Below are 22,836 nucleotides of genomic sequence, written 5' to 3'. Positions count from 1 at the left end.
ACAAACGGAGGTAGATATATATACGTTGTCCCAGTTAATGTCGATTTAAAAAAATCAAATTTTCGATCGGCGGCCATCTAGGAAAAGCGGCCATTTTTTTTTAGTTTAAATAATATTCAGAAGTAGTTTGATTACAACACATTACAAAACATAATAAATTAATTTGAGATAAATACTGTAATCTGATTGGTTAAAATAATTTTGTTATATCAATGGATAAAAAAATATTGACACGCCCTTATTCAGTTAAATTCAGAGCTACTTTTCTCGTGTTTAAAGATAAAAATTTTTTTTTTAAATTAATTTATAAGAATTGGCTATGATAAAAATTTTGTCTATTGAAAAATTTTTATTATTGCCAATTCTTAAATAGTAATAAGACAAGGATTCGGAAACAAGCATAGCTTATACAAAGTCCGTCTCCTAATAAAAACGACAATTTGGTTAGCACATATGTTAGAATATCGCACGCTCACATGTTGAAGGATATAATATGTGGCGAGAAGAAAATAAGGCATTTAGAAAAAAAAGGGGTGAAATGCATTAATAGGTAATTGATTGTAGTCAGGTGTTCACAAACCGTTTACTGTCTACTATATACTTTTGCACATTTGTAAATATATGTATGTTTTGTGCTAAAGTTAGAGCATCTGATCCATGAAGCAAAATTTTGGGAGTTAACGGGATTGATAAATCTAACGACAATATGTGTGTCTGGCGAATGGCTGGATACTTATTACAGAGAAGAAGATAATGGGCTGCCGTTTCAGATTGACCGCATTTACAATATGGGTTATCGACAAGATTTCGCACAAATAAATGAGCATTCAAAGAACTACTATCCACATGTAATCGTGTATGGAGCACCTGACCGATTCTACTGCCGATATAGAAATATGTTGGGCATTTTACATTCTGAACTTTCAAATAGTTCTTGAACGTTTTTACGAATGTCAAGAGGCAAGTTGTTCCATAATTTGACACTTGAAGGTAAAAAGTAACCAGAATAGATATTGGTTCTCGTACGTATTTCGGCCACGTTGTTTGAATGTCGAGTAAAATGATGATGCAAGTCCGAAACCGCGTTTGGTATCAGGTTACAAAGATAGTCAGGAGCATTCTTACGTACCATTTTATAAATCATAAGTTTATGATTCTTTCTACGATCTGCGAGCTTTTCACACCCTGTCTCAAGGTATAATTTTGTTACAGAAATTAGTTTAGTCCCACCCATTACTATTCGCATGGCCTCAATTTGCACACTCTCGGCTTTTTTAGACAAATATTCTATATTGTTGTCCCAAATGACGTCGCCATCTTCCTTTCGTGGTCTTACGTACGAGAAATACCTTTTTTTCGAGTGTAAATTTATCAAGAACTAATCTCAAGCGACGAAGTGCATTTACACAGCCATTTTTTTTATTTCAATATGGCCGACCGAAATTTTTTTAATTTTTAAACTAAATATCAGATCCCTATTCTTATGATTCTTTTTTGTCTTTAAACAATTGAATTTTCAGTATGTGCATGTACACCTCCAAATGGTGACCTGTTTTTGTGCCAAGTTTGGTTTGCGAGAACACAACATAAAAATACCAATCGTATTAGTATTGCCAATTTCCTTCATCAGCAGCATTAAAATCAAATATAAAGAAAAATATTAATTAAAAATGTATTATACATACAAGAAGTACTCAAAACCAAAGATATCGATCAGAAAATCAAGTCCAGCACCATGGTTCTGCCATGTGCAAAACAAGGATTTATATAACGGAAGTTTTTGAGGAAATGACCCAGTTGCTTCCCATTTTTAAGTCGATATTATTGTCAGCGATTTCTTGCACTCGTAATTTCAGTACTTAATATTCGCATATGATTTGCATGATTATATACATTGTATTTATACTCCACGTAATGCTGCAGATCTTCGCCGTGTTTACAGCCAAAGCGTCATAGTTCTAGCTTAATACGAGATAAAAATGTACCTCTTAAGTATCATACACATAGTGTTCTGTGTGTGTTTCTTGCTTGTACGAAAACGGGAAGTTACATGAAATGATCGGTTACTTTAAACATTACCTGTTTTCCTATTCAGGTACCGAGGCTCGTAACAAGACTATATAGGTCATATACATTAGCACGCCCCGATATTTATGAATATTCATTGCCAGATGTTTAATCTGGTTTCTAAACTGGTGCCCTGGTTAATATCATAAGAGACTCAAAGACCGCTAAAACGTATCTTTTTAAAACATATCATACACATGTCCATGCGTATTTGTTGCTTGTATTAGAATGATAGTAAATATTTGACAATTAACGACTTTGAACAATCTTTAAACAATCCTAATTTCGGGGATTTGATACACCGCATCTACCCAAAAGAACTTGAGATAAAGGATACTACAGACACTGTGAAGTCAACCTCATATCTTGACCTACACTTAGAAATCGATGGTAAAGGCAAACTATTGACCAAACTTTACGACAAACGTGACGACTTTTCATTCAGAATTGTCAACTTTCATTTCATCTGTGGCAACATCCCTTCAGCTCCTGCGTATGGAGTGTTCATATCACAACTCATACGTTATGCCAGAGCTTGCCGAAACTACGCAGACTTTTTGTATCGCGCTAGAACTCTAGCAAATAGGCTTCTGGAACAGGGTTATGTTGCTACAAGATTGAAGTCATCACTACAGAAGTTTTATGGTCGTCATCGTGACATCGCAAAACCCATACCATAAGGCAAGCTGTAAAAGGCATCAAATAAATGAAGTGAAATTATTGATTAAAGACGAAAAACTACTCAAGAGAAAAACAAAACGTAAAACCAATCAATAAACAACGACAACCACTTGACTACAGTTTTCTGGCTTGGGACTGACATCCATTGGACTACAGGTTCCAGGCTTGGGACTGACATCCAATGGACTACAGGTTCCTGGCTTGGGACTGACATCCATTGGACTACAGGTTTCTGGCTTGGGACTGGCACAATAAGTATGTGGTGGGGTTTAACATGTTTGTGAGCCCTGACCTGGGACAGTGGTGGGAAAATACTACAATACAACAAACGAACTATAAAGATCTGTTGAATTCGAATTTAACTCTTGTGATCAATACAGAATACAAACACTTCAACAAATAGAACAAAAGACAAAAAGCTGTATCTACCTCAAAATGGAACTCGCTTTTTCTGTAAGCTGGTTAAAAATTCAAAAAGCATGCAGCTGATAAGCACACATTGTTTGCTCAAACAAAAGTATCAATTAAAACACAACAACGTCCTCATTCTGTTACTATCACAAACAGCAGAAAAAAGGGATACACCAGTGGACAAATGAAAATGACTTTTGAGATTCTGACGATTAATCACATGCAATTGACACGTCAAGCAATTGATGGAAATAATGTGTATACCTAGAGTCGAACAGAATCTACTGAAATATATCATAAAACGTCTAAGTAAAACCAGGTATTCGATGAATAACCAATGACGGTTACATGACACATTTTTGACGAGATAAAATGCGGATTTAGAAAATTTTTCCAAGTTGAGAGTAGAGCCTTCTCTTACTAAAAAGTATTTTCATAGTAAAAGAGAATATCATTCTATTTCCCTTTCTTGCATTTTTTAAATACTGGAATGGACAGGGCTGGATTCAGACACTTTGAAAAGGAGGGGTGCCAGTCGAGGTACCTCAGAAAAAGGGGATGCCAAGACATTATCTGCCTTTTTTTATTGCAATTTTTCACATGAAAATGACAAATTTTCCAATAAAAAGTGGGGATTGCAAATCTCCTGCAATCCCGTTTTGGATCCACCACTGAATGAACTGTGTCGTTACTGCATTATACTGCCTCCTCATTCTGTTACTATCACAAACAGCAGAAGAAAGGGATACACCAGTGGACAAATGAAAATGACTTTTGAGATTCTGACGATTAATCACATGCAATTGACACGTCAATCAATTGATGGAAATAATGTGTATACGTAGAGTTTGATGATGTTTAAGTGTAAGTATTTGTAAGAATCAGGCAAAATGGAAAAAAATATCAGAATTATGTCAAAACCCCACCGATCTGACAATACGATTTCAATCAAGGATGCTTTTTCTATTTGAAAAAAATGATCTCTGCATTATTGGATTTCCTGGTAAATTTTTCAGTGGAATGTTAGTAAAACGAAGTTTTTGAAAGAGTATCCTACCTTTAAATGTTCATTTTCAGTGTATTTCAATGAAAGTATACCTCAATGCAGCAAAATGATACGGAAAGTATAAGTATTTGTAAGAATCTAGTAAAATAGAAAAATCAAAAACATATCTGACAAAATAATTTCCCTCAAGGATGCTTTCTGAATTTGAAAAGACCATTATTTGACCTCTGCATCTCGGATTTGTTCGTAAATTATTTTTCAATAGAATGTTAGAAAAATTAGGTTTTTGACAGAGCTATCTACCCTTTTTATGTTCATTTGTAGTGCATTACAATGAAATTATACCTCAATGCAGCAACATGATATGGGAAATCTTTATTTTTTCCCTGGATTCTGATCGTGCAAATAGTTAAATTACACTATCAAAATTATGCGTTTTTTTATACTACGTTTCATCCACTGCCTGATTCTTACTAAGACTGACACTTAATGGTATATGTCTCAGAAGCCTTCTCAAAGCCTAAATATGAAAGGTTTATTTAAACTGTATTCAATTGTTTGTAAGATAATATTAGTAACTTCTCGAAGTGCAAATTTGGTCAATACACGATCTATACGATTGGTACATGTACGTATGTTGGCACGATTTAATTCATATGAAAAAAAAACGCAGTTCAATAGGAAGACACGTGCTAGAGCGTATACGTAGAAGGTATTTACTGGAACCGCATAGAATAATAAATCCTGCTATACAATTGTTTTAATAAAGGAATTGCTTCCACTGTTATTCCAACAAGTATCAAATACACAATTTGCACTCAGCGTAGATAACCCTATCTCAATATTCAACATTACTATACAAACTCACCAATTCGTGGAAACGAGTTGCTCAAAAATGCATCGACAGCACTTTTACACTCAATGATCTAAATCATCTCAATCAACCGACACTATTATCAACGACGGTAATGGGAAACTAGATGTTCACATATCAAGTTCAGCCAACAATAATACAAATGTAAATACCTTGAGCTTTAATTTCATTACAGTCATAATACAAAATATATTACATTGTATATCATCAAAAAATAACAGTGTATTCAAATTCATAAGGAAAATGATAATACAATTTTTGAAACAATATTAAATTTCTTCTAATGCTAACACTCATACAAATGCCTGTTCCATACATTTTGCGTAACACTTAGTAAACATTCAAAAGGACTATAAACTTACTGATACAAAATATGATACTAAATAAACAAAATATCAGTAATGCAATGCATGACTATGAGAGGTCTGCAAGATCTTAGAACGTAGTACCATGTATTGTAGTGGAATCAATACTTTACTAACAGCACTACTAACATATGTGTGCAATATGCACAGCTACCTGCAGCTGAATTACTAATGAATAATGGAATATTTCATCCTATTGCATTCTCTGAGATCATATCAAACATCCAATACTTTTTATGTTGTTCAAGTCTCTCTCTCCCTAAACTGGGACCACGGCTTTATAAGCCAATCAGAATTCAAGACTCGCAAAACACTTCAGTGAACACTGAATACCATAAGAAAATCAATAGACCATAGACAATGGAAGACACAGTTATAAGACATAGACCATTGAACAATCAGAATATAAGGACAGGTAAACTCAAAAACATTTAATCAGTTTTATGAAGAATTTTCTATAGCCCTGAAGGATTAAAACAATTAATAACAATAAAAAGAATTAAGGAGGTAGACCTAAGGTAAGGGACACAACTCTTACAAATCACTAGAACGTTTCCATTCAACATTTCAGATCAATCTCATGTAAGCATTAAAGTAACTTGAATTGATTTCATTCTGTGTCAAATAAAAGCTTGATAGGCTTTGGTGAAATTGAATATGATGCAAACATATCACTGATTTCAAAAGTAATGTACCTCACTTATTCTTATCTGTTGACTTATGATGCCATTCAAACTGCATCCTGGTTCTCCTTCTATATCATTATTTGTCCACGTGAACCTTTTTCATCTAACATCTAACATGCAAGTTTGCGTTATCATATCATATATCAAAATGTTTCTTCGCATGTTTCTGAAAGTTCACTCTTAAATCTTTTTCAATGTGGTATCAATGTTGTTTTTCTCTTTTTCTGTATCATTTCTTGTGCCATATAGTTTTAATTGAGTAGAGTATGAATCTAGTTGTGATAATTCTAGGCGGGATAGAACAGAAATGGTTTTTTTTAATCTTCCTGTTTTCACAAATTCCTTCTAAACTTTTTTTGGAGATACCAGAACACGTGCTTGTCTGAGCTGTAGAAAAAAGCATTCCAAAATTTAGATGTTTGTTTGTTGGGGTTTAACGTCCGAGCAGCAATATTTCAGCTATATTCAGACGATGAACATGAAATTGATGACAAAATGAACATGAACCAAAAATTTAGAAATAATTCACCGAAACTTCATGTTAATATAGCATGGTTTAAAAACGGGAAGACCACTTAAGTCGCATTGTTTTACCGAGGGATTAAATAGCGACATTAATGGCCAGCCCGTGGTAAAACAATGATAAAAATGATAAATAGAGTTTACATGATTTATTTCGATTCTAATGGGACTAGTTTTTTTCATAATTTTAAATAGACGCAGCCTATGTGATGCACGAGTAGACTTGATTTTCAGGTTATTCACATGACAGTATAGAATATAAACAAGCTAGAGTCACGAAATATCCACATACTGATAAACATATCAGTGCACCCTAAAATCCAGGCCACTCTTCTGATACTGAACCCTATTGCATGTGCTGTCGCGGGGATACTCTGCTTGGGTCGTGACGGCTAAGTAACAGGACAAGGGTCTCTGTTCCGAAAGTCGTGACAGCTAAGTGACAGGACAATGCTCTCTGTTCCGAAAGTAGTGATAGATAAGTGTCAGGACTATGCTTTCTGTTCCAAAAGTCGTGACAGCTAAGTGACAGGACTATGCTTTCTGTTCCGGAAGTCGTGACAGCTAAGTGACAGGACAAGGCTCTCTGTTCCGAAAGTCGTGACAGCTAAGTGACAGGACAAGGCTCTCTATTCCGGAACTCAATCAAGAACTAGCCGCACTAGACAGAGATCACGTGGATATACTGGTGTAAAACACTATATGTCTTCATCAATATCGCATACTTGATTCTTTTATTCAAATATTTTAGTATTTTTTTTAAATGAAATTTGAATGAGAGCCAAAAGATTATACAACGAATGCAACTATTTTATCTTTTATTTTGTTGTTGTTGTTTGTTGTTTAACTTGTTTGTTTGGTTGTTTTTTGTTTGTTTTTTAAGGTTATTTTTTGTTTGTTTTTGTTTTATCACAAGATTCGTCTTTCCATTTCCGTTTTCTATTCTATACACTTGTTAAAGTCGACAGTATTTTGTGTATTTTATTTTTAAATAAAATTACTAGTACATGTATATATGGATAGCTGTTCTGTTGTTAATGGGCATGTGTCTGAGAATATTCGGCCTTGGTAGGAGTGACGTAAGAAGTCGAAAGCTTCAACACTTACATATTTTATTTTGATGCGCTATGATCTAGATCATTCATAGACCTTATGTGCACGATTACAAAATGCATATACAAAATTTTCATTTTATATTCCTTTATCAATTCTATCCAAGAATTGAGCCGCCGCCACCACCAACGGGCCTGGAAGAAAAGGAAATGAATTTAGAACAGTTTATAGTTTGTATTCACATAAACAATGTTTGGACGATACAGCTTGTATATGTACGTGGCTTCGAATACCGAATTTGTTTTGTTTTTAAGAGATAACGTTTGTGCACGAGAACCCATCTGTTTTCGCAAGTTAATACGGACAGGCCTTGTTGCATACAACGTAAAAAAATTTTGAGGATTTTAATCAAATGTTTCATTAAGCTATCTAATATTGCACGAAATTGTTGTTGATGATGGATTCGCGAAAATTCTCATATTGGTTCTTTTTGATTTTCACGAAACATAGACCTGGTTGTATTCCATGTACATGTACTTACACGTGCTCGCAAACAAAGTATGCTCCTTCACCACATTGTTCGGATTTCCATCTATTGTGATCATCTCTGTCGATATAGAGACAGTTTTTGTCGTTGCTATTGTCTTGAACACTGTGGATGCCGAGGCCGTTCAGATCTATTTCTGTGTTAGTATTAGCCCAAAGCCAGTGTCCTTCTCTTAGCATGTCTGTTCCATCGATCCAATATTTGTCCCCGTGCGAATCTATAAACCAATTAACTTTTTGGGTTATTTACCCTTATTTAAGATATATAAAATATGTATTACTCGAAAACTTCATTTTGGATATTGTTGAAAATTTGATTTAATCTGTATTTTATGGTACTTAAAATGTGCACAGTTTAAAAACGACCTCATTCATTTGTTCTTAAGTTATTATCTGGAGACCGCCGCGCGGGAACGGACAGACGGACGGACGGACGGACGGACGGACTAGCAACTTTTCAGAAGGAACCCATATAATACCTCGCCACTTCGTGTGGCAGGGTATAAAAGCATTTTTTTTTAATTTTTTTTTTTTGGATCTTGTATATATATCATTGATACCACCGGAAGTGCCCGCATTGTCAGAATCCAATGATTGCAATTCAATCGGAACACCTCAGCCCTTCTAGTTATTTTTTAGTGTAGCGGAAATGGCCGGGTAGTTCCGATTGGATTGCAACTGATACTTGAATAATCAAGTGACGTGTGGTTTTAGGTAGTTATATAATTATAAGATCATAGGAGGTTGCTTGATATTCCACAAAAACAATATTTTGACTTACGCCTTATAAAGGACTCAACAAAATTCTTCACTTGTAGATCTGGGATTTGTGCCAGTTCGCCATGGAATGCTTCACAGAAGGCCTAAAATGTTTATACGTTACGATTATTTACGTTACCATTGATTTATATAGCTTTCTCTGAATGTATTTTTCCAGCACACGTGTTCATTCGCTACTTCAAAGCTCTTAAAACTCCTGTCATATTTCAGTATTGCATAAACGTAAAAAGCAGTAATTGTCTCTTGTGATATTCTCTGTCACTGATTTTGGCTTACTTTCAACCTCCAAAATGGCAAGAATGCGATGTGCTCTAAAATCGGGTGACTTCCGTTAAAATCGTGGTTTCCATGATATGATTGCTTACTCTTCCGTAACCGTGATGACCTGGATGTTTTCAATAACACGGAACCAGATTAAACAACTGGCAATGGCTATAATGACTATATGCCTGATAACATATATGACCTATATGTAGTCAATTGTAACGAGCCCCTGTGTGTGAATCGGAAACTGGGTAATATTACATAAATTCAATGCTAACCGATCATTATATTATTTAATGTGAACTTCCCGTTCTCATACAAGCAAAAAACACACATAGACATGTACAAATGTATGATTTTTTTTTAAAAGAGGTACGTAGTAATGATCCTTGGGTCGCTTATAATATTGACCAGGGAACCAGATCAGGAACTAGATTAAACAACTGGCAATGAATATTCATAAATATTGGGGCCTTACTAATGTATATGGCCTATAAGGTCTTGTAACGAGCCCCTGTGCCTGAATCGGAAACTAGGTAATGTTCAATGCTAACCGATCATTTCATGTAAACTTCTCGTTCACATACAAGCAAGAAACACACGTAGAACACATATGTATGATATTTAAGATGTGCATTTTATCTCACATGAAGCTAGAACTATGACGTTATGGCTGTAAACACGGCACAAATATGCAGCATTACATGGAGTATAAATATATAATTATGTAAATCATATGCGAATATAATGTACTGAAATTTCGAATGCAATATGTCGCTAACAGTATACGCGACTTAAAAATCACTTATAAGATTGGTACTTTTTTTAAAATTCAATAGCGACAGTTGTTTGTTAATTTGAAACTTACAGATGCGTCCGTCCATTTCAGTTTTGTTTTACTAGCAAACCAACAGGAACCTGAACTTTCAGTCCAATCTGTCGGACATGCGCCCTCAACTGCAACTGTGTGAAATAAAACATTCGTGATTTTTCTGTTAAAATGTCTCTTTTTTTCCCTCTTTGCTTCTATCTTATGTTTTGAAAATTTTTAAAAATTAAATGGCTTCCCTTGGTAAATTTTCTCCAATAACACCCTTAAAATTTGCAAGCTTTGCTTTGCTGAATTCAAGCCCCTTTAAATCGAAATTAATTCCGTGATCCTACGATCGGTGCATTGTGGAAATTGTGGAATATCTCTCAAAAATTCGTCATTTCGTATCACAAGGAATGCTTTATAAGTATTGAGAGAGACATATTTTCAATTTTGATTAAAGAAAACAAATGCATTTGTTATATTCTTGAAAAGTCAAAATTCAAACTTTCAAAAATTCAGGAGTCAGAAGCTGAATTGAATGTAAATGCTTTCAACAACTGGAATTCCCGAAATACTACACACAAATGTGGTTTATTCTCTTTATCAAAGTGTACTAACAGTTACATGTAGCAATAATGTAATCTTTCACAAATGTATTTAGAGAACACGTTTTCAGATAATGTCGGATCTGACGATTCACTTCGTAAAATACAGTGCCAAATTCAAGGACATCGAATTATAGCTTAGAACATCAAACATAATTATTATGGAACGTTGTGTCCATGTTTTGACTTTATCAGAGATATGACTTTGTGTTTACATTGTGCTGTGCATTGAGCATTTTATGTAATATGAATATTCTATACTTATCTTTCAGGACATTTCTAAAGTTAAAGTCTAAATTCAACAGGACTGTATGTATTAACATCAAACGTATAATTTATTATTATATTGTACCAATATCGTCTGTGGCGAATGAAAGTCGACAGATACACGATGGTAAAACACTAGAGATAAAATAGAGCCATGACACCTTGACATTTTTCACCATCTAACCAACAGTGTAAAATGGCATGCACAAACCCTCGTAATTTTTTGTTTTTCAAATTACTTTCAGTTTATTTTTTGTTTGTTTGTTTTTGTTTTTGTTTTTTTTTCAATTATACTTAAATTTCATTCTTGTTCTTGAAACTAAACTATTCATACGCCGGTTTCGCGTGGGATGGTACTCGAAACTTAAGTTCAATAGTTATATCAATAAAGAGATATATAACGTTTGTCCGATTTATCTTAATTTGAAAGATGTTTTTGTGAAGTCAGTCTCATATCTTGACCTACACTTGACCAAACTTTACGACAAACGTGATGACTTTTCATTCAGAAATGTCAACTTTCATTTCATCTGTGGCAACATCCCTTCGGTTCCTGCGTATGGAGTGTTCATATCACAACTCATACGTTATGCCAGAGCTTGCCGAAACTACGCAGACTTTTTGTATCGCCCTAGAACTCTAACAAATAGGCTTCTGGAACAGGGTTATGTTGCTACAAGATTGAAGTCATCACAACAGAAGTTTTATGGTCGTCATCATGAACTCGTGGATCGTTATGGTGTATCCATCAGCACCATTAAAACTGATTTGTTCAACGGGTCATAGTTTTCCTTTCCTCGTTTGTCTACCCCGGACTTGACTTTTTATGAGCAACTCGGCGGGTGTTTCTAGAAAAGCAGAAGACGCTTACCCCACCGGTGCACCTGGTCCATGCTCTCAGTTTTTAGTGGAGTCCGAGTTGCTCATTTACTTTTGTTACTTTGTATGTATGATTTTAGTTACTCTATGTTCTTTGTTGTGTATGTCTGTTTTACATGTCTGGTCTTTGTCCCTGGATTACATTCTTTTGATTACCGCTATAACCTTGGTTCCCTTGATTACGCTTTGAATTCCACGAAGTCATACATCCCAGGTATATTCAATGTTCTGGAGTTTTTTGTATTTTGTATTGTTTTTAATTATTTTATGTAAACTAGCCCAGATAATACATTTTGCAAAAATAACTATAAAATTACCTTTATATTTAACCAATCTTGCATCTTACACCAATACAAAAAAAAAGTGCAACTTTCACATACAGTAAAAACATATCAACATTTTTGTCCATTGAACATTCAACAATAAATAACTGTCTGTATTTAAAATTACATAATTTCGGCCTTCAAACCAAATCCCGTGTTTATTATACAAGCTCTGATGTCCAACGACCCCAGCTTGTCTGGCAAGTCAAAGCAGTCTCGGACTAGCCACATTGTAACCTACTATAGATCAGATATAATTCAATATGGAACTGTTAGCCTTCTTATAAGAGATTGACACTCAGTTAATTTCTAATGGTTTCTTATATACCTTGTAAAAAAGACAAGAAGTCATTAGAATAAGAAATTCCTTTCTTTTGTGAACTTGTAAATTAAAATATAAATAATAAGCGTTGGCCAAATGAAGCAATTTTTTGGGGCTGAATTTCATCGTAGGATATGATTTCAGGCCTGTCGGACATCTACTTCTTGTTTAACAGAATTCGGCAATTTTTGTCCTTGATTTATTTTTTAAATATAAGCTCCATATCTCATTTTAAATTGCAGTTAGATTTCCGAAAAATATTCCACTTAATTTAAAGACGTTCCAACATATCTAGAAATATGCTTTAGACTCATCAAATGCATGATGAATGAACAATCCATGCGTGCCTTTAACTCGAATGCTCTTAACGTTAACACGTGAGAGAAATAGAAGAACGAACAAAAAGGAAAAGTTACCTGCGAGCATTCTTAAAACAGATAAACAAACATTAAAAGATGCACGAAAGATTTATAGAACAAAATGTACGTTTCGATGAATGATTTCAGTTTTACACACCTGATTTAAACGTTCCCCATTTGTTTTTCTCTTAGAAATGAAATATGTGCCTAATTTTGAAACAAATATATATTTTATTTGAAATTTGCTGCATGTAAGATAAACTTTAAGCTATTCAGAGGAAAGTTGATGTCTTACCAAACACGATCCCGAAAAGAAATATTAACACCTTCATTTCTTTCCACCACGAAAATCTGACAACTCTTTGTTGGACGAGGCAACAGCTTTATGTTCTAATCTGACCTAATTTTAATCAGAAGTAAGGCGCATACGTGTGTCAGGAGTGAAGGAATTGACATTTTGACCGTCAAGTATCAGACAAAATGGTTAGATGAAAATAAATGTACTATCATACCTAATTTCGCACATGTTTTAATGATTTTGGCTTCATTCGCGGTCACGAAAATCTTCATACTCAAAGCAAAACGTTTGACCCGGCAACTAACCCCATGAAAATTACCAATAATATGGTATATCCGTTCACATTGATGTCATCTGTGTTCCAAATTACTTATTTTCTTAAATATGAATTACATTTTTTTTTGGCCTTTGTGATAAAGAAAATATATCTTTACCTGTAAAAATATCTTCAATATTTTGTTTTCCTTTAAGATTTGTTTTCGTACGCGTTATGTCACATTTCTTTACTATTTGAAACTCGATCACGCACGAATGTATTTTCTCTTGTCGACGTTTTTTTTTTTTTTTTTGGAAAGAAATATAAGTCTAGGTTTGTTGGCCACTAACTTTGGCGTAAGGTTAATCCACGAATTTCAATTTTCAACTAAATGGATACCATCTTTTGTTAACTTACCTAGAGTCTCTACACGAACCCACGGACTCAAAACTCTGCGTACAAATGAAATTGTGACTTATCTCGAATACTGATACAACACATATAAGGTAACATAGATGTCATGAGATCTAGACATGTCATAAGAAATGCCATAGGACATTGGCTAGAATAGTCGTATGACCAACTTACGATGAAGCTTAAGTTGCACAACAAAGAACAAAGCCATCTTACAATCGTTATAAAGATAGTCTTTAGATGTTCATTACGTCTCATCGCGTCATTTTGTAAAAAGAAAATGGATGTGATGTACATGCAGTTGATGAGATATGGTGTATCCATGTTTTTGTTTTGTTTTTTTTTGTTAAGTTAATATAACAAGAAAGTGGATCAACTGTATTTTTTACAAGTATTAATATGTATTATCAGATGGAAACGAAAATACAAGTCCTATATATTTTAGTAAATCTTCATAGAATTTCATTTCGGAACTAATTCGCAAACTTTTTGAGCTGTGCCTACACTTATTTTGACAAATTGGTTCGATACAATAAAATTCCATGATATGGTTTCGAGTACAATGGAGCCGTTTTGTTCAGGAAGCTATCAAACACTACCACAAATGCCAACAAAACTACAACTTTAGGGAATAATTTGAATTATATTACTCCACGTCTTATCTTTAAATGATCGCATGACTACAAATTTTAGGTTCTAAAGTTAAAACCAAGATAAAGAGATATCTTTATTACGACATCTTTGATAAACAGACTAAGGACTAAGATACACCCTAAGACCATTATAAGACATGTCTTAGTTTTAAGAAAGGTTCGTAAAACAGGCCCCATGCACCGTACTAATGAATTATATTGAGAAAAAAAATTCCACACAGTCGGTATATTTTCGCTTTTTGTCAAGGAAGACTATTTACAGCCTGAACTTGACTTAGAGATCGTCGGCAAGTGGGATTCAACCGGAAGTGGGATATTGCCACATGGAACCGCCTAAATATTTTGCGGTCTGTTCTCTTTACCCTCCCCCTTTTCAAACTTGCAAAGTTTACGTTAGTATATCTCTCCGCCGCCGATCATTCAATTATCCACACTCCCATGACAAGTTTAACATGTGATGTTTTATTTTTCATAAGAGATGGAGGTATAATAACATTAAAGCTTTTGTAATATTTGTTGAATTGCAATATTTCTAGGATTATTTGCTTATTTTAAACTATATAAATTTTGTTTTAGCGAACAGGACTATGTTTTTCTAGTTGACCTGACGCACGTTAAACACGTACCTCCAATAACCGAGAACATGTCTCTTTTCCGAAAACTACATGGAAAAACCGAAACCTGGGTGTATATATCTGAAAACCTCAATAATTTTTTTTTTTTTTTTTGTTTTCTTTGTATAATTGCTTATTACGTCATTTAAATATACTATTATGCATTTTTTTTGTGAAAAAAATTGCTTTTATATATATTTCAACACTTTCTAACTAAGGGCAAACTGACTAGGGGGCACAATCTTCCGGTAGCCTCCATGTTAAAAATTTCCCTATCACTTAAGATTTTCCACAAAGTTTTTCAAAATGTAATTTCTAGCGTTCGAATGGACAGATTTACGTGGAATTGTGATATATCGATTCAGAAAGTTGTAAATTTTAGATTTATCATAAGGAGATACACAAATTTGGTAGATATAAAAAGAAATTAACCAGGTAAGTGGAAAAGCCATGTTTATCATTGTCCTGGTAAAACCGAGCCTTGGTTTTATGAAAAAAAAAACTTGATTTTGCCCATTTGCACTTAATGTTTTCATAGTTATGTTAAGATTTTTCAATTATTTATCATCATTTATGATATTTATTTGCATTTTAGAGAAATTTTATTGATCTAGCTCACATTTGCAGCTCATTCTACACATGGCTAATTTTTTGTTCATATTGTACTAGTCCGCTATTTCTTATGTGTGTTTTTAGGAACCCCCCCATTGAAATACAAAATGTATGAGATGATGCAATCGTAAACAAGATTAATTTCATCAACGATATTAATTTGCTTAATATTATTGCAGATACTAAGATAGAAAGTCGTGACAACTAAGTGACAGGACCAGGCTCTTTGTTCCGAAAGTCGTGACAGCTAAGTGACAGGACAAGGCTCTCCATTCCGGAACTCAATCAAGAACTAGCCGCACTAGACGGAGATCACGTGGGTATACTGGTGTAAAGCACTATATGTCTTCATCAATATCTCATACTTGATTCTTTTATTCAAATATTTTAGTATTTTTTTGAATGAAATTTGAATGAGAGCCAAAAAATTATACAACGAATACAACTATTTTATCTTTTATTTTGTTGTTGTTGTTGTTGTTTGTTTTTTAACTTGTTTGTTTGGTTGTTTTTTGTTTGTTTTTTAAGGGTTATGTTTGTTTTTGTTTATCGCAAGATTCGTCTTTCCATTTCCGTTTTCTATTCTATACACTTGTTAAAGTCGGCAGTATGTTGTGTATTTTACTTTTAAATAAAATTACTAGTACATGTATATATGGATAGCTATTCTGTTGTTAATGGCCATGTGTCTGAGAATATTCTGCGTTGGTAGGAGTGACGTAAGAAGTCGAAAGTTCCAACACTTACATATTTTATTTTGATGCGCTATGATCTAGGTCATACATAGACCTTATGTGCACGATTACAAAATGCATATACAAAATTTTCATTTTTATTCCTTTATCAATTCTATCCAAGAATTGAGCCGCCGCCACCACCAACGGGCCTGGTAGAAAAGGAAATGAATTTAGAACAGTTTACAGTTTGTATTCACATAAACAATGTTTGGACGATACAACTTGTATATGTACGTGGCTTCGAATACCGAATTTGTTTTTTTTTTTCTAAGACATAACGTTTGTGCACGAGACCCCATCTGTTTTCGCAAGTTAATACGGACAGGCCTTGTTCCATACAATGTGAAAAATTGATGCAAAAGAGATGAGCCTCAATTTTTTGAGGATTTTAATCAAATGTTTCATTAAGCTATTTAATATTGCACGAAATCGTTGTTCGTGATGGATTCGCGAAAATTCTCATATTAGTTTTTTTTTATTTTCACGAAACAAAGACCTGGTTGTATTCTATGTACATATACTTACACGTGCTCGCAAACAAAGTATGCTTGTTCACCACATTGTTCGGATTTCCATCTATTGTGATCATCTCTGTCGATATAGAGACAGTTTTTGTCGTTGCTATTGTCTTGAACACTGTGGATGCGGAGGCCGTTCAGATCTATTTCTGTGTTAGTATTAGCCCAAAGCCAGTGCCCTTCTCTTAGCATGTCTGTTCCATCGATCCAATATTTGTCCCCGTGCGAATCTACAAACCAATTAACTTTTTGGGTTATTTACTCTTATTTAAGATATATAAAATATATATGACTCGAAAACTTCATTTTGGATATTGTTGAAAATTTGATTTAATCTGTATTTTATGGTACTTAAAATGTGCATAGTTTAAAAACGACCTCATTCATTTGTTCTTAAGTTATTATCTGGATACCGCCGCGCGGGAACGGACAGACGGACGGACGGACTAGCAACTTTTCAGAAGGAACCATATAATACCTCACCACTTCGTGTGGCAGGGTATAAAACATAATTATTTTTTTTATTGGATCTTGTATATATCATTGATACCACCGGAAGTGCCCGCATTGTCAGAATCCAATGATTGCAATTCAATCGGAACACCTCAGTTATTTTTTAGTGTAGCGGAAATGGCCGAGTAGTTCCGATTGGATTGTAATTGATACTTGAATAATCAAGTGACGTGTGGTTTTAGGTAGTTATATAATAATAAGATCATAGGAGGTTGCTTGATATTCCACAAAAACAATATTTTGACTTACGCCCTATAAAGGACTCAACAAAATTCTTCACTTGTAGATCTGGGATTTGTGCCAGTTCGCCATGGAATGCTTCACAGAAGGCCTAAAATGTATATACGCTACCATTATTTTCGTTACCATTGATTTATATAGCTTTCTCTGAATGCATAAACGTAAAAAGCAGTAATTGTCTCTTGTGATATTCTCTGTCACTGATTTTGGGCTTACTGTCAACATCCGAAATGGCAAGAATGCGATATGCTTTAAAATTGGGTGACTTCCGTTAAAATCTTGGTTTCCATGATATGATTGCTTACTCTTTCGTAACCGTGATGACCTGGATATTTTCAATTACACGGAACCAGATTAAACAACTGGCAATGGCTATAATGGCTATATGCCTGATAATATATATGACCTATCTGTAGTCAATTGTAACGAGCCCCTGTGTGTGAATAGGAAACTGGGTAATATTACATAAATTCAATGCTAACCGATCATTATATTATTTAATGTGAACTTCCCGTTCTCATACACGCAAAAAACACTCATAGACATGTACAATTGTATGATATTTTTTAAAAGAGGTACGTAGTAATGATCCTTGGGTCGCTTATAATATTGACCAGGGAACCAAATCAGGAACTAGATTAAACAACTGGCAATGAATATTCATAGATATTGGGGCCTTACTAATGTATATGGCCTATAAGGTCTTGTAACGAGCCCCTGTGCCTGAATCAGAAACTGGGTAATGTTCAATGCTAACCGATCATTTCATGTAAACTTCTCGTTCACATACAAGCAAGAAACACACGTAGAACACATGTGTATGATATGTAAGATGTGCATTTTATCTCGTATGTAGCTAGAACTATGACGTTATGGCTGTAAACACGGCACAAATATGCAGCATTACATGGAGTATAAATATATAATTATGTAAATCATATGCGAATATAATGTACTGAAATTTCGAATGCAAGATGTGGCTGACAGTATACGCGACTTAAAAATCACTTATAAGATTGGTACTTTTTTAAAATTCAATAGCGACAGCTGTTTGTTAACTTGAAACTTACAGATGCGTCCGTCCATGTCAGTTTTGTTTTACTAGCAAACCAACAGGAACCTGAACTTTCAGTCCAATCTGTCGGACATGCGCCCTCAACTGCAACTGTGTGAAATAAAACAATCGTGATTATTCTGTTAAAATGTCTCTTTTTTTCCCTCTTTGCTTCCATCTTATGTTTCGAAAATTTTTAAAAATTAAATGGCTTCCCTTAGTAAATTTTCTCCAATAACACCCTTAAAATTTGCAAGCTTTGCTTTGTTAAATTCAAGCCCCTTTATATCTAAATTAAATCCGTGATCCGCCTTTTTAAATACGATCGGTGCAAAAATTGTAGAAATTGTGGAATATCTCTCAAAACATCAGTCATTTCGTATCACAATGAATGCTTTATAAGTATTGAGAGAGACATATTATCAATTTTGATTAAAGAAAACAAATGCATTTGTTATATTCTTGAGAAGTCAAAATTCAAACTTTTGCAGGAGTCAAAAGCTGAATTGAATGTAAATGCTTTCAACAACTGGAATTCCCAAAATACTACACACAAATGTGGTTTACTCTCTTTATCAAAGTGTACTAACAGTTGCATGTAGCAATAATGTAATCTTTCACAAATGTATTTAAAAAACACGTTTTCAGATAATGTCGGATCTAAAGATTCACTTCGTAAAATACAGTGCCAAATTCATGGACATCGAAATATAGCTTAGAACATCAAACATAATTATTATGGAACATTGTGTCCATGTTTTGACTTAATCAGAGATATGACTGTGTTTACACTGTGCTGTGCATTGAGAATTTTATGTAATATGAATATTCTATACTTTTCTTTTAGGATATTTGTGAAGTCTAATTTCAACAGGACTGTATGTATTAACATCAAACGTATAAATTATCATTATATTGTACCAATATCGTCTTTGGCGAATGAAAGTCGACAGATACACGATGGTAAAACCCTAGAGATAAGATAGAGCCATGACACCTTAACATTTTTCACCATCTAACCAACAATGTAAAATGGCATGCACAAACCCTCGTAATATTTTTTTTCAAATTACTTTCAGTTACTTTAAGAGATATATAACGTATGTCCGATTATCTTAATTTGAAATATGTTTTTGAATTCCACGAAGTCATACATCCCAGGTATATTCAATGTTCTGAATTTTTTTTTTTTTTTTTTTTTTTTTTTTTGTATCGCATATTGTTTTGAATTATTTTATGTAAACTAGCCCAGATAATACATTTTGCAGGAATAATTACACAATTACCGTTCTATTTAACCAATCTTGTATCTTACACCAATACAAAAAAGTGCAACTTTCACATAGAGTAAAAACATGTCAACATTGTTGTCCATTGAACATTCAACAATAAATAACTGTCTCTTTTTAAAATTATATAATTTCGGCCTTCATACCAAACCCCGTGTTTATTATAGAAGCTCTGATGTCCAACGACCCCAGTTTGTCTGGCAAGTCAAAGCAGTCTCGGACTAGCCACAAAGTAACCTATTATAGAACACATGTAATTCAATATGGAACTGTAAGCATTCTCAGTTAATTTCTAATGGTTTCTTACATACCTTGTAAAAAAGACAGGAAGTCATTGAAGGCATTAGAATAAGAATTTTGTTTTCTTTTGTGGACTTGTAAATTAAAATATAAATAATAGGTGTTGGCTAAATGGGCTGAATTTCACATAATGAAAATCGGGTTATAGTACGATGAAAGTTGATTGGGCGAGCGGGCGGCGTGGGAAATTATTTTTGTAACACTTTTCTGACCAACTACTTATCGCAAATTCATAATATTTGGTGTCAAACATCAGATACGGGTCCCATATCGTAGGATATGATTTCAGGCCTGTCGGACATCTACTTCTTGTTTAACAGAATTCGGCAATTTTTGTCCTTGATTTATTTTTTTAATATAAGCTCCATATTTCATTTTAAATTGCAGCTAGATTTCCGAAAAATATTCCACTAAATTTCCTACGCATTGAGATGTTCCAACATATCAAGAAAATGCTTTACACTCATCAAATGCATGATGAATGAACAATCCATGCGTGCGTTTAATTCGAATGCTCTTAACGTTAACACGTGAGAGAAATAGAAGAACGAACAAAAGGAAAAGTTACCCCCGAGCATTCTTAAAAACTGATAATAAAACTCTTATAGGCATGCGTATAAATGCACGGAAGCAAACGCACAGATAAACAAACATTAAAAGATGCACGAAAGATTTAAAGAACTAAGTGTACATTTGTATGAATGATTTCAGTTTTATAAACCTGATTTAAACGTTCCCCATTTGTTTTTCTCTTAGAAATGAAATATGTAACTAATTTTGAAACAAATATATATTTTATTTGAAATTTGCTGCAGGTAAGATGAACTTTAAACTATTCAGAGGAAAGTTGATGTCTTACCAAACACGATCCCGAAAAGAAATATTAACACCTTCATTTCTTTCCACCACGAAAATCTGACAACCCTTTGTTGGACGAGGCAACAGCATTATGTTCTAATCTGACCTAATTTTAATCAGAAGTAAGGCACATACGTGTGTCAGGAGTGAAGGAATTGACCTCTTGACCGTCAAGTATCAGACAAAATGGTTAGATGAAAATAAATGTGTATGCCATGTACTATCATACCTAATTTCGCATATGTTTTAATGATTTTGGCTTCATTCGCGGTCACGAAAATCTTCATACTCAAAGCAAAACGTTTGACACGGCAACTAACCCCATGAAAATTACCAATAATATGGTATACCCGTTCACATTGATGTCATCTGTGTTCCAAATTACTGATTTTCTTAAATATGAATTACATCTTCAGATGAACTTTAGGACAGGATCAATTTTTCTCTAGTTTTTTTGGCCTTTGTGACAATGAAAATATATCTTTACCTGTAAAATATTTTCAATATTTTGTTTTCCTTTAAGATTTGTTTTCGTACGCGTTATGCCCCTTTTCTTTACTATTTGAAACTCGATCACGCACGAATGTATTTTCTCTTGTCGACTTTTTTCTTGGAAAGTAATATAAGGCTAGGTTCGTTGGCGTAAGGTTTAGCCACGAATTTCAATTTTCAACTAAATGGATACCATCTTTTGTTAACTTACCTAGAGTCTCTACACGAACCCACGGACTCAACAAAAACAAACGAAATTGTGACTTATTGTAATCGAATACTGATACAACACATATAAGGTAACATAAATGTCATTAGATCTAGACATGTCATAAGATATGCCGTAGGACATTGGCTAGAATAGTCGTATGACCACCATACGATGAAGCTTAAGTTGCACAACAAAGAACCAAGCCATCTTACAATCGTTATAAAGATAGTCTTTAGATGTTCATTACGTCTCATCGCGTCATTTTGTAAATCATCTCTTTTGAAAGAAAATGGATGTGATGTACATGTAGTTGATGAGATATAGTGTATCCATGTTTTTTTTATTGTTTTATTGTTTTTCTTTTTTGTTAAGTTAACATAACTAGAAAGTGGATAAACTGTATTTTTTTTACAAGTATTAATATGTATTATCAGATGGAAACGAAAATACAAGTCCCATATATTTTAGTAAATCTTCATAGAATTTCATTTCGGAACTAATTCGCAAACTTTTTGAGTTGTGCCTACACTTATTTTGACAAATTGGTTCGATACAATAAAATTCCATGATATGGTTTCGAGTAAAATGGAGCCGTTTTGTTCAGGAAGCTATCAAACACTACCACAAATGCCAACAAAACTACAACTTTAGGGAATAATTTGAATTATATTACTCCACGTCTTATCTTTAAATGATCGCATGACTACAAATTTTACGTTCTAAAGTTAAAACCAAGATAAAGAGATATCTTTATTACGACATCTTTGATAAACAGACTAAGGACTAAGATACACCCTAAGACCATTATAAGACATGTCTTAGTTTTAAGAAAGGTTCGTAAAACAGGCCCCATGCACCGTACTAATGAATTATATTTTATATTGAGAAAAAAAATTCCACACAGTCGGTATATTTTCGCTTTTTGTCAAGGAAGACTATTTACAGCCTGAACT

At 33.9% G+C, this 22,836-nt stretch overlaps 2 protein-coding genes across 2 annotated transcripts; both read right to left on the bottom strand.

Moving 5' to 3' along the window:
* Positions 1-7,707: 7,707 nt before the first annotated feature.
* On the bottom strand, positions 7,708-13,849 carry LOC148599853 (C-type lectin 16-like). The gene is made up of 6 exons (XM_088558807.1): positions 13,796-13,849; positions 13,120-13,224; positions 10,124-10,218; positions 8,993-9,074; positions 8,207-8,429; positions 7,708-7,859 (listed from the first exon to the last, which is right to left on the bottom strand). Exons 2-6 carry the CDS (start codon positions 13,154-13,156, stop codon positions 7,823-7,825), a joined length of 474 nt encoding a protein of 157 aa, XP_088414933.1. The 5' UTR covers positions 13,157-13,224; positions 13,796-13,849; the 3' UTR covers positions 7,708-7,822.
* Positions 13,850-16,489: 2,640 nt separating this feature from the next.
* LOC148599852 (snaclec coagulation factor IX/factor X-binding protein subunit B-like) lies at positions 16,490-21,301 on the bottom strand. Its single transcript, XM_088558808.1, has 5 exons — positions 21,182-21,301; positions 18,750-18,844; positions 17,689-17,770; positions 16,934-17,156; positions 16,490-16,557 (listed from the first exon to the last, which is right to left on the bottom strand). The coding sequence occupies exons 1-5, from the start codon at positions 21,216-21,218 to the stop codon at positions 16,521-16,523; spliced, it is 474 nt and encodes a 157-aa protein (XP_088414934.1). The 5' UTR covers positions 21,219-21,301; the 3' UTR covers positions 16,490-16,520.
* Positions 21,302-22,836: the final 1,535 nt, after the last annotated feature.

This window comes from Perna viridis, chromosome 13 (genome assembly GCF_037379345.1).
Source record: "Perna viridis isolate PV_CMFRI_1.1 ecotype Kerala chromosome 13, ASM3737934v1, whole genome shotgun sequence".
NCBI classification, from domain to species: domain Eukaryota; kingdom Metazoa; phylum Mollusca; class Bivalvia; order Mytilida; family Mytilidae; genus Perna; species Perna viridis.
Note: the sequence above shows the minus strand (reverse complement) of the source record. Positions and strands in the feature narration are given on the sequence as shown.